Source organism: Borostomias antarcticus (assembly GCF_949987555.1).
Source record: "Borostomias antarcticus genome assembly, chromosome: 10".
Taxonomy (NCBI): Eukaryota; Metazoa; Chordata; class Actinopteri; order Stomiiformes; family Stomiidae; genus Borostomias; species Borostomias antarcticus.
This window is the reverse complement of record NC_140243.1, coordinates 28,116,079-28,129,513: the sequence shown is the minus strand read 5'-3', so window position 1 is coordinate 28,129,513 and position 13,435 is coordinate 28,116,079. Positions and strand designations below refer to the sequence as shown.

The 13,435-nt window shown below is 44.1% G+C and overlaps 1 protein-coding gene across 1 annotated transcript; it reads left to right on the top strand.

Moving 5' to 3' along the window:
* Positions 1–3,358: 3,358 nt before the first annotated feature.
* LOC311314365 (C-X-C chemokine receptor type 3-like) lies at positions 3,359–13,019 on the top strand (the record flags this gene model as incomplete). The annotated part of the gene is made up of 5 exons (XM_084444702.1): positions 3,359–3,457; positions 3,935–4,011; positions 4,140–4,261; positions 11,858–12,156; positions 12,288–13,019. The coding sequence occupies 5 exons, from the start codon at positions 3,359–3,361 to the stop codon at positions 13,017–13,019; spliced, it is 1,329 nt and encodes a 442-aa protein (XP_084300828.1).
* Between the last annotated feature and the right edge of the window lie 416 nt (positions 13,020–13,435).

Sequence of the window (13,435 nt, the reverse complement as noted above, 5' to 3'; positions counted from 1 at the left end):
TAATTATTTAATTCTCGTAATTCACCATGTCTTGCTTTGTTTCACATGCCGACGAAATGTGCGTCTTCAAACATTAGCTAGCTAACTTTAGCTAGAGAGCGCTATCGCATGGGTCTGCCAGCATGGGAACATGTCTATGGGTCCTTTGTTCCCCGGGTCCTATGTTCCCCCCGAAAAAGGGTCCTATGTTCCCCGGGTCCTATGTTACCCCCGAAACGCTAAAGAAAAACGTGATTATGCCATCGCATGTTAATGCCAAAAGGGGCAGATTATGCACCTATTTTAGAAAGGTTGCATTTTCACCACAATAATCGCAGAATTCCGTGCAAAATATGCGAGGCTTGCATGATTTCATGCCCGCATTATTTCACATCAAATGTTGCATGTTAACTTAACAGGGGACGTAGCCTAGCCTGTGATGCGCAACGCATATCGCCTCAGTAGGCTACCCAAAGCAGCTCTGACTATAATGTAGGCTATTCTAGATTGTAAGGCTAGCCTACTATTGGTTTTATGTCAATGAATGGAGAAGCTGCTTGATGCCTTCGTGAAGTTGACAGTGTCCCAGTCCAAACCCATCCTGCTGTGAGTTGGGATCTGGCTCATGAGAGGCGCAAATCCGTTGGGGGAAAAATCTCCGTGGAGAGAGGATCCGCTCGCAGTAGAAATTATAGTCACTCAACCACTGCGCTTGAAATAACTGAAGTTTAATAAATAGGCCATCACACACATAGGCCTATGAAAAAAATATAGACAACAGTTATCTTATTTGGTGATAGGCTAACTTCAGAAAAGAAAAAAATAATTAAAAAAAGAGAAGAATTAAAACATTCAACCCTGCATATTCCATTGCATAATCATTGCATTTTTTGTGTGTAAGAAAACAAGAAACGGCACTCGGCCTCCAGTAGAGTGGCCTACTGAGGCCTCCAGTAGAGTAGACTACTGAGCTCGGCCTCCAGTAGAGTAGACTACTGAGCTCGGCCTCCAGTAGAGTGGCCTACTGAGCTCGGCCTCCAGTAGAGTAGCCTACTGAGCTCGGCCTCCAGTAGAGTAGCCTACTGAGGCCTCCAGTAGAGTAGCCTACTGAGCTCGGCCTCCAGTAGAGTAGCCTGCTGAGGCGATACGCGTTGCGCATCATAGGCTAGGCTACGTTTGATCCATGTCAAGTTTATGCAACATTTTTGAAACTTGATGTGAAAAAATGTGCGCATATAATTTTGCCCTTTTTGCATTAAATCATGCGATGGCATAATCACATTTATCTTTCGCGTTTCGCGGGGAACATAGGACCCGGGGAACATAGAACCCTTTTTGGGGGGGAAATAGGACCCGGGGAACATAGAACCTTTTTTGGGGGGGAACAACATAGGACCCGGGGAACATAGGACATCGCCTCACAAAAGTTCAAGAAACGGTCACAACTGAAATGTTACCAAGTTGCCAACTCAGCGTTATAATTACCACCAAATGCAGACGACGCTGAAGTTAGAACCCGTTTCTCAGAACCCGTTTGGAATTATCCGGTCCACCTTAAAAAAAAAAGTTCAAATCGGGATTGAATCAAGATTAAAAGAAAACTACCCAAAATGTCACGGGTTCTATTACTACACAGTCGTAGTAGACCCTCTCCCGGTCTGACTCGTGGAGTTTCACAAGATTCTGATGTGGCATTCCAAAATAAAAGCCTTCTAAAATCTCAAAAACGGTTTAAATCAGGATTAAATCAGGATTAAAAGAAAACTACCCAAGATGCCACGGGTTCTATGCTACACAGTGGTAGGAGACCTCTTCACAGTCGGAATCGTGGAGTGTCACGAGATTCTGATGTGCCATTTCAAAATAAAAGCCTTTTAAAGTCTCAAAAACGTCTTAAATCAGGATTAAATCAGGATTAAAAGAGAACTACCCAAGATGCCACGGGTTCTATGCTACACAGTGGTAGGAGACCTCCTCACAGTCGGACTCGTGGAGTGTCACGAGATTCTGATGTGCCATTTCAAAATAAAAGCCTTGTAAAGTCTCAAATACGTCTTAAATCAGGATTAAAAGAAAACTACTCAAGATGCCACGGGTTCTATGCTACACAGTGGTAGTAGACCCCTTTGGGGTCTGATCTGTGGAGTTTCATGAGATTCTGATGTGGCATTTCAAAATAAAAGCCTTCTAAAGTCTCAAAAACGTCTTAAATCAGGATTAAATCAGGATTTCAAGAAACTACCCAAGATGCCACGGGTTCTATGCTACACAGTGGTAGTTGACCCCCTCTGGGTCTGACCTGTGGAGTGTCACGAGATTCTGATGTGGCATTTCAAAATAAAAGCATTTTTAAATCTCAGAAACTGCATAAATCAGGATTAAATCAGGATTAAAAGAAAACTACCCAAGATGCCACGGGTTCTATGCTACACAGTGGTAGGAGACCTCCTCACAGTCGGACTCGTGGAGTGTCACGAGATTCTGATGTGCCATTTCAAAATAAAAGCCTTGTAAAGTCTCAAAAACGGCTTAAATCAGGATTAAAAGAAAACTACCCAAGATGCCACGGGTTCTATGCTACACAGTGGTAGGAGACCTCCTCACAGTCGGACTCGTGGAGTGTCACGAGATTCTGATGTGCCATTTCAAAATAAAAGCCTTGTAAAGTCTCAAAAACGGCTTAAATCAGGATTAAAAGAAAACTACCCAAGATGCCACGGGTTCTATGCTACACAGTGGTAGGAGACCTCCTCACAGTCGGACTCGTGGAGTGTCACGAGATTCTGATGTGTTGCCTCTGGGTATGAAATGCGCTATACAAATAAAGCTTTGATTGATTGATTGATTGATGTGCCATTTCAAAATAAAAGCCTTCTAAAGTCTCAAAAACGGCTTAAATCAGGATTAAATCAAGAATAAAAGAAAACTACCCAAGATGCCATGGGTTCTATGCTACACAGTGGTAGTAGACCCCTTCTAGGTCTGACCTGTGGAGTTTCACGAGATTCTGATGTGGCATTTCAAAATAAAAGCCTTCTAAAGTATCAACAACTGCTTAAATCAGGATTAAATCAGATTAAAAGAAAACTACCAAAGATGCCACATGTTCTATGCTACACAGGGGTAGTAGACCCCTTCGGGGTCTGACCTGTACAATATGCCTACATTAGTGTACAATATGCCTACATTTATTCCATGCAATCTGAAGTACTCTCAAATTGGGAACTTCCGGCTGAGCTATGTAGGACGTATTCCCGACTAGCTCCCGCAAATCGTTCTTTAAAATTATACTTCACAAACATTTAACCGAATTTAGTATACTCTAAGCTCATGTTAGTGACTAAAGTGTACTTTGATTCAACTTTTGTGTCGGGACACGATGTCGAAAGGCAGAAAGAACAAAAATGAAACGGCCTCGTCTGCGCCTGACTCTCCTGACGGTTCCCCCATGCGTGGGCTAGTTCAACAACCAGCCGATGTAAGCGCTGGCCAGCCAGATGATGCTAATATCCTTCAGGCTATAAACTTACTCCGGTCTGACCTACAAGCCACTAAGTTTGAAATATACCAAACGATTGATGCCCGCGTTGCCGAAGTTGCGACTACAATTAGAAGTGAACTAGTTAGCTAGTCAGAAACTCAAGCAGCCTAGCCTTGCAAGCCGTGACGGACATTTTGGGAGAGAACAGAATAGATAGCTGTCCCAAATGCTCTGGCAACGTCTGCGAACGTTACCATGTTCATTTGGTCAATGTTGAGGCTGTGCTAGGTAGGCAGTTGGCACTACTAGCTAGCTAAGCTATTATTGCTATAATTAGCCATCTTATTAGATTCTGTTTCTGCGGTGGATGACAAAACTGCTGAGGTCTATCACAGACTGGACAGTCCTATCCATGTCTCTTCTGTGTGCAGTATTTCTGTTTTTTTCACTTGGTTGTCCCGTCTCTCCCTTCAGCCCAGGCAGCCTATGGGCTCTGGCACCTCCAAACTGGCTTTGGAAGGTGCCAGAAACTGGAAAAAAAACTCAAGGAGGTGCTGATGCAGGCGGAAATCATCCTAATCCTAATTCTGGCATCTGTTTGGGGGTAGGGAGGGTTACTGGTCTTAATCTTTCTATATTTCTATTGCTCCCTCTCTTCCTGGTTCTCCACCCCTCTCAGTCTGCGGCAGCTGGAGGAGGTGAACTCGCGCTCCAACGCTCAGAGGAGGAATCTGCAGAGAGAACTGAAGGAGCAAGCCAGAACAGGACATGGGAGATCACTGCTCTATACAGCCAGCTCAGGTAACGCCCCCCCTCCCTCTGCGTGTGTGTGTGTGTGTGTGTGTGTGTGTGTGTGAGAGAGAGAGAGAGAGAAATCAGAGTTCCATATCCCATGTTCAATTAAATCCTATTAGCAATGTGTTTTGTTTTGTTTGACTGTTCTAAATCCATCCGTTTTTCCCCATCTATCACTGTTACTGTCCATATGTGTCTGCACATGACCACTCAACATCATTGTATGTACGTATTTAGATCAGTATTTAGATCAGTCTTTCAAACCATGGACCAAGGCAGGTCTAGACTTTATCTTAATATTATTTTTCATCTTATTTTAGACCACCCACCTTATCGTCCACAAACCACAGCATGTGATGCAGTTCTTATGGTTGGTGTTTGTTTTTTCTGACCTGTTCACATTTTTAAAATTATATATACTTATCAAAGACCAATTCTTTCAGCCATGTACAAAGTAAAATTTATTTTGAATTCTGCGTTTTAGATCGTCCGTGACGTCTTGGGGGCCCATCGTTGGAGTATGTAGTTAAATGCATTGTGGAGGTGAGGGAGGAGGGGCCTAAAGGCACAGTTGTCAAGAGTGCACAACGCGATGACTGGCCCCTCAACGGATCTGGCCCCACCTGAGGACCTTGTGGCTCCCCTGTCCCATCAGAATGAGCTCACATAGTTTGAGAGCCGGCCAGCTGGAGACTAAGACCTTGGAGAACGACTGGTGAGTGTTAGTCCTCCAGGCTGGCAGCCGGAAGAACAGTCTCCGTCAGTGTTACGCACCATTGACCAAAGTAAATAAATTCCTAGTATGTGTAAAAACTACCATGGCCAATAAAACTGATTCATTCTTTATCATTCTAGGAGTCATTAGAAGAAATTCCAACTTGAAGGCGGTGACTGAAGAGGAGCTACAGACTCTAGTCAGACCCTATTTGAAAGGGACTTCAGACCGTGATGGGAGACGGACACAATGCTTAAAGGACTAAGAGGTGACATTGACCCTGAAGACCCTTTGTGCCGGATGAATAGTCACTAATACGCTGACTAACTTTCAGGTTTTTATCCACCGCTTTTTAATTTAATCCTGGCTACAAAAGCCTTTTGCACAAAATTGCTCTGACTTAATTCTGTTCGCGCACAAATGCATTTCTATCAAGCTTGTCCAGACTGATGTTTGGAGAGAAACAGAATGTGAGCTTGCAAGATCAGCATGGTCTCCTGAGGCTACAAACAACCCCCCAGGTTATTCTGCTTTTATTCTACTCTATTTTTATTCACCCCAGGCCATCAGACTACTGTACACCTGAGTTGTGTGCACAGTTGTGTACAGTTACAGTACCAGTCAAAAGATTGGACACCTTTGCATTCAACTGGATGAGAAGGTGTCCAAACTATTGATTGTTACTGTACATGGCATCTATATGGTGTATGAATGTACCTTATGTAAATAGAGTTGTGTATATGCCATCTGTCTAGAGTATTTATATAGCCTACCATATGTCTAGTGTCCATCTCCATATTGTTTCATATGCTGTTCATAGTGTACTATATGTATGCTGATTGTTTTTTAACTATGTACTGCATGTTTGTTATGCTGCTTTTGAAAATGTTCTTTACTGTACCTGTCTCCTTTTACGGGTATTAGCCTACCGTCTCCTTACGAGTATTGCATTAATCTGTGTTATATTGATGTGCTACTTTAAATAAATAAAAGTTCACACATCTGTTCTCATTTATTGCATGCATTATTAGCAATATTTCATGCATTAGCATAGCAATGTATAAGGCGCATTAGCATGCAGTGTGTGGGGAGGGGTGCAGTGTGAGCCACGCCACCAACGAACCGACAGAGGACCGCTAGCAGCGCCAGTGGCCCGCCGACGAGCCGCTCGGTAGCCACTGATCACGCCGTAGCGGCTCCCGCCGTAGGGCCGCCGAGTTGGTCGTCAGCGGGCCGCTGGCTACCCACTGATGATCTGCTAGCTGGGTGGGAAAGACTAGATTTGTTGCTTTAACTTGGTCAATGTGGCCGCTTTTACAGGCCTGTACTAAATGGAGAGCTGCGCCTGAGGTGCATATTGCGTAATGAAGATTGCAGAGCGCTCGTCTTTGGTCAAAACCATGGAGAGCGACCGCGGGTAGGTCCGTCCTATGCACTGAAACGTTATAAAATGCAATCAAACGTTTAAGTAATATCATGCAACCAAATTCGGTATAAAGCACAGGTAATATGCCAGTATATCAGTCAGTCTTTTTATTAAGTTAAAACTGATCTAGTTTGGAATTTAAAGCCCATGCACCTGGCCCACCCAAAACTGAAATCCTGGCGCCGTGCCTGCTCCAGGGCTGTTTTTTATGGCGCGTTCCAGGCAACCCGTAACTCGTGTTTTTCCGACCTCCTACACGTGAAAATGCTCTGGAACGGCAGTCAAACCCGTAACTTCCCACCCGTGAACTCGTACAGATCGATGTACTCCTAGTTGCCGGGTGGGAAGTTACGGGTTTGACTGCCATTCCAGAGCATTTTCACGTGTAGGAGGTCGGAAAAACACGAGTTACGGGTTGCCTGGAACGCGCCATTAGTCCCAGCACGCCCCGGAATGTGAATAATGTCTGTTGAATGTCCAATATGAAACCAACTTGAGCAGTGGAAAATCGCAGTGAAAAAAGTAGTCGCCTCGCCCGAGATCAATCTAGTTTTGGTGGTCTGCTGTTGGAAAGACTGTCTGGATATCAGTCATTCGTAAGTACCCTTCTGATCCTACCATGCAGCTTCTGGATAATCAGTTTTATATAAACAGGTTTGTCCAGATATTTAATACAGCATACTTGCGCCCAGATCAGCAAAACATGTATCTGCCCATTCGACTCCGCCGATCTCAGTGGTGTATGAGCATTCTAGTCCTCAAAAATGATTTAGTCTTCGAGATACTAGAAACACTGCAGTGTTTAGAACAAAATAGCCTACATTGTTTTATCATATCCCCTATGTCTCCCATTAATGCAATTGTTTGGGCAGAAGACCTATAGGCTATCTGAAAGGGGACAAATTAGGCCACAAAAGGAGTACAACAAAACCAAAAAGTCTGAAAGATATTTCAATCAATCAATCAAAGCTTTATTTATATAGCGCATTTCATACCCAGAGGCAACACAATGCGCTTTACAGAGAACAAGGGAGGTGGGCAGACATCCCACCCCTACATATTTCAGAGGGAAGCAAAAAAACAGTAATCACCCGGGGGCCAGATAAGTGAGCTGTAAAAATTCTTCCCTGACCCCTCTCAACGAGGCGATCGAGCAAGCTCCTGGAGTATGTCTACCGGCTAAGAACATTTATAGAGCAATAAATAACATTAAATTACATTTTCAGAGTAAGAGAGGCTAATAACATCATAGGAGAGACATGGCAAACATTGGTGTATGTCTGTGTGTGCATAAATGTGTTTTAACAGCGAAATTCGCAGTTTTGAATTAAACAAAAAAGGAGGGGGGCTAGCCTAGACAGGCTACTCGGGGGCGGACTGGGGAAATAATTCAGGCCGGGAAATACGACGCTGAAGTTAGAACCCGTTTCTCAGAACCCGTTTGAAATTATCCGGTCCACCTTAAAAAAACGGTTCAAATCAGGATTAAATCAGGATTAAATTTAGGATTAAAAGAAAACTACCCAAGATGCCACGGGTTCTATGCTACACAGTGGTAGTAGACCCCCTCTGGGTCTGACCTGTGGAGTTTCATGAGATTCTGATGTGGCATTGCAAAATAAAAGCCTTCTAAGGTCTCACAAACTGCTTAAATCAGGATTAAATCAGATTAAAAGAAAACTACCCAAGATGCTACGGGTTCTATGATACACAGTGGTAGTAGACCCCCTCTGGGTCTGACTCGTGGAGTTTCACGAGATTCTTGATGTGGCATTTCAAAATAAAGGTCTTCTAAAGTCTCAAAAACTGCTTAAATCAGGATTAAATCAGGATTAAAAGAAAACTACCCAAGATGCCACGGGTTCTATGCTACACAGTGGTAGTAGACCCCCTCTGGATCTGACCTGTCTAATTTTACGAGATTCTGATGTGGCATTTCAAAATAAAAGTCTTCTAAAGCCTCACAAACTGCTTAAGTCCTCAGTGTTTCCTGTGGAACTGATCTCTTGGTGTGGTGGTGTGTGAAAAAAAGAGTCCGATTTCAAAACTAAAGCGGGGGATCGGAGACCGCCCTTCTTCCTCCCTTGTTCCTCTCTGTCCCCTTCCTTCTCCTCTCTCCTCTCTTGCGCTCCTCTCAACAACCTCTCTCTCTTCTCTCTCACCTGTGCCTCCACTCTGTGCCTGTGCCACAGTCCTGTCCTCTCCTACCACAATCCCTGCCTCTGCCTAAAAAAACCTATTAACTGAATAGTAGGCCTATAAAGATGGCCTAACTTATCTCATAAGGCTGGTAAAGTCATAGAGCTTAAAATGAAATTCATTACATGTAACTGGATGGGATCACTTAATAAGTCATATGGTTTATAGACATATTTTAATCAGATGTAGGTTACCATTATAACAGCAGCTGTAGAATTTGTTAAAAAGGTAAGCTAGTCTATAAACATGCCTAAATAATGCTTTATCTGTTATTTTGATTGGCACTTTTTAGGTGGCTGGAGGAACATTAACACAAGCTAGTGTTAGTTCAGCCAGCCAAAAAGACGGTCGCACAATCCATCAGGCAGCGCTGCGCCTGACTCGCAGAAGCTGAAGTTGCAGAACCTACTCGCGCTTGTGGTTTATGGGCCCGTCCCAGGCCCCCAGGATTCGAAATCTAAAGTGAAACCCTATTGAACCGCGCCATCTTGGCTAAATTTGTAGTCATTTGGCTATTTCCGGTGACTTTTGTACTTGCGCAGTTGTGCTTTTCTGTCCTACGCGCGTCCACGAACAAGTTCACGTTTACGTGAAATGCAATGAAATGAAAACCGGCTTGCATATTAACTTGTTTTTGTCAAATATATCCATTGGAGACATTATTTTTTATCCAGGCATCTTAGTTTTAACAGGTTAATTATAGCTGAACATGTTTTGTTTGCTAGTAGATGGTATTCATTCCGTTCGCGATAACATTATTGCAGCCAGGCTAAATTCCTCCAGGGAGCCAGTGACAGGCGAGTTGAAGAGCTTCACTCCCCGCCAGCAGGAGCTTTGGCCGCTGCTACCGCATCTCGGATAACCCGCTGAGTTTGTGGCTGCTATTTCACATTCGCCCTTGATCAATCCCAATACCGATCCATGGTAATAATGAATCAATCGTTCAGATATAGGTTGGGTTCCGGTGCATAGTTGGAATGGTAGTGGGATACGGTGATAAAGTGGAGTGATCATTTGACAGCAATTATAAGAAATGGACAGAAACACGATCTTTTTTAGAATAACAGGAATTTATTCACATACAATGGAAAGGAGTTGATATGTAGGCATAAAGATGAAACCATACACTGCCATTCAACAATCCACAATAATTAGCCTACATGGTTAAGTTTGGGTGTTTTCAGTCAACGTTGGCATTGACCGCTTCTAGCTTCTATATCGAATGGCCGACTGGTGGAAGATGGATAGCCTAAGGTTAGAGAGATCAATGTAGGTTATGTTAATAAAGCTAACAATGATGTTGTAAAATGCATGCAGCACTGCCGATCTGAAAGATTGATTCATTATTACCACGGATCGGTATTGGGATTGATCAAGGGCGAGTGTGAAATAGCAGCAACGAACTCAGCGGGTTATCCGAGATGCGGTAGCAGCGGCCAAAGCTCCTGCTGGCGGGGAGGGAAGCTTTTCAACTCGCCTGTCACTGGCTCCCTGGAGGAATTTAGCCTGGTTGCAATAACGTTATCGCGAACGGAATGAATACCATCTACTAGCAAACAAAACATGTTCAGCTATAATTTACCTGTTAAAACTATGATGCCTGGATAAAATGGATAAAATGGATAAAATGGATAAAATGGATAAAATGGATAAAATAATGTCTCCAATGGATATATTTGACAAAAACAGGTTAATATGCAAGCCGGTTTTCATTGCTAAATCAAAGCGGGGAGAGCCGGGAACGTGCGTCTACATTTCGTGAACTTGTTTGTGGACGCGCCTAGGCCAGAAAAGCACAACTGCGCAAGTACAAAAGTCACCGGAAATAGTCAAATGACTACAAATTTGCCAAGATGGCGCGGTTCAATAGGGCTTCATCTATACCTCCATAGGCTTCATTTGTGATATGGAGTGGCTGTATCCAGTTCTATTACAGTGGCGATTTTACATTAGGGGCAGGTGGGGCAGTGCCCCACCAGGTGGCGGTGTTGTGCAAGATGCATCTTAGCCTACAACTGTGTTTTGGAAAAATCTATTTTATAATTAATACAAAATAGTGATTCAGTGGTGAAAATAGCATGTATAAATATAATAAACCTGACTGACACTATGTATAGTGCTGTTTTGCAGTAATTCCCTTTGTATGAGTGTGTCACAGACTGCTCTGACTCGGCAGAGGGGCACCGAAGCGTTCTCCCCTACTGTTGATATAGCGACAATGTGAGCGTGGTCGGGAGTAATGTGAAAAAATATCACGCAGATTTTATTTGGTGGAGGGGCAGAAAAGTCTCTTCCCCTACGAAATCTACCTGGCAACAGGTTTAGCCAGGGAATAATAAAACAACATTTATCAAAGTTGAACTACTGGGTCATTGTCGATCTACGTTAGCCAATGCTTCTAGCTAAAGTTTTGTAGAGATTAAAAGTGTTTTCAGGTGCAACAATGAATAGTGTAGATTATTTGTTGAATGTGCGCTTTAGTACATTGAAAATAAAACGTTTAGGGCCACACGACCAGAAGAATTGGTGCTGCTTCAGGCTGGAGATAAGGTAGACCTGGTCCAGGGCGATATCTATACAGATAACGCCCTGTTACTCTCAATGCAATTTGCCTATGAAAGCGCTTCATCGGCCCGGTCGTCCGAGTCTACAGACAAAACCGTTTCGTTACTCACCAAAGTAAACACATCGTTGGAAAGATGAAAGCCTTTTCTCCTAAGTCGCTACAGTTTGTAGTCCCCCACCTTTCAAATAAAAGGCAAATTTGTACACTTAAATGTTTTATATCCACAGCGCATCGACTGTCTTCTTCTACCGGCGAATCGGCGCTCTCCGCTTTGTTTAGCCTACTCACTGCTGCCGCCCATGTCAGGGATGATATATTACATCTTAAAGTCTAAAGTCTCTCAACACCATTTAAGATGTAATGCATCATCCCCGACATGGGCCACTAACAATCCAGACATAAAAAATAAAAAAAAGTTAAGATATACTTACTACGTACTTACTAAGTACTTTAGGAGACAATGTAATAGTCAAGAGCCGTATGCTTATGTGTGTGTTTGTGCTTTCTTGTACATACAGGTATCCCCAATGAATGAATCTGGCAAAATCGTCTTCCGTGCTGAGGACTTAGGAGACTATTTCTACGATTATTATTTAAATGGGACTGACAATGACACTGGTAACTACAGCGACAAATTCCTAGTACTGTATGTGTAAAAACCTAAAAATAAATGCTGATTCTGATTCTGATTCTTAGATGGCTTTAAAGAGCTGTGTAGCTTAGACGAAGGTATGCACTTCGACGCGGTGCTCCTCCCTGTGCTGTACACCCTGGGGCTGGTTCTGGGCCTGCTGGGAAACGGGCTGGTCCTGGTGTTTCTGGTCCAGAAGAGGTGGAGAAGGGGCTGGAGTGTGGCGGACACCTTCATCCTGCACCTGGGCGTGGCAGACAGCCTGCTGCTCTTCACCCTGCCCTTCTGGGCTGCTCAGGCTGCTCAGGAACAGGGGTGGAGCTTCGGGACGCCCCTCTGCAAGATCGCTGGAGCAATGTTCACGGTAAAGCCTGGGGAAGAGAAGGCCACAGCCACACAGTTTTCTAGATGTTATTTTGACAGTTGTTCTAACAGTATCTCCCCCAACTCTCCTCTCTTTCTGTCTGTCTCCCTCCTCTCTTTTCCTCCCGCAAGCTGAACTTCTACTGTGGGATCTACCTGCTGGGCTTCATCAATCTCGACTGCTACCTGTCCATCGTCCACGCTACACGGATGTACTCCAACAAAAAACCCTGGATGGTTCAGGCCAGCTGCCTGTCTGTTTGGCTATTCTCTCTCTTTCTTTCCATCCCTGACTGGATCTTCCTGGAGGCTCTGCAGGATACCAGACGGGACAGAGTGCAGTGCATTCAAAACTACCTGGGCTTCTCCCAGTCTGCGACTAGCTGGCGCCTGGCCTCCCGCCTGCTCTACCACATAGTGGGCTTCCTGGTGCCCTCGGCCGTCCTCCTCTTCTGTTCCTACAGCATCCTGTTGCGGCTGCGGCAGAGCTCCCTGGGCCACCAGAAGCACAGGGCCATCAGGATCATCCTGGCCCTGGTGCTGCTCTTCTTCCTCTGCTGGACGCCCTACAACATCACCCTCATCATGGACACTCTCCACGTAAACAACACCCTGGCTGACTCCTGCCAGAGCAGGACCAGCCTGGCGAAAGCCCTCACAGCCGCCTCCTCCCTGGGCTACCTTCACAGCAGCCTCAAACCGGTGCTGTATGCCTTTGTGGGGGTGAAGTTCCGGCTCCACCTGCTGGACATACTGAGGTCGCTGGGCTGCAAGCTGACTGGGGTCCAGCCACAAGCTACAAGGAGCAGGATGAGCTCAGTGTGTTCAGAGTCTGGAGACACGTCCAACAGCATCGCCATCTGAGATAGGGAGGGAGAAAAGGAGGCAAGGGAGATAGAGATGAGGAGAGACAGACAATATAGACACATTATTTCACAGACAGGCAAACAAATAGATGTAAAGCTTGGTTGCAGTTTTTGAATTTATAATAAAAGATTTTGACAATGTAATAAAAGCTGAATTGTCCCTTTTTCCCTTTAGATCTTTTTTCCCTTTTTATGGTTTTATGTGTTATGATGGATTAGGCAAATGGCTATATTTCATTCATTCTGTAGAAATGAAAAAAAAAGCATGGTGAAGAAAATGAAGACTTACTTACCGACTTACCTGTGCCAAAATATGTCATACAGTATACTGTACTTTTTTCCATTTGAATAGTATACTTTTTATAAATGTCATTTTATGATTTAACTTGTTTTAAAAACACATTTGTACAATAT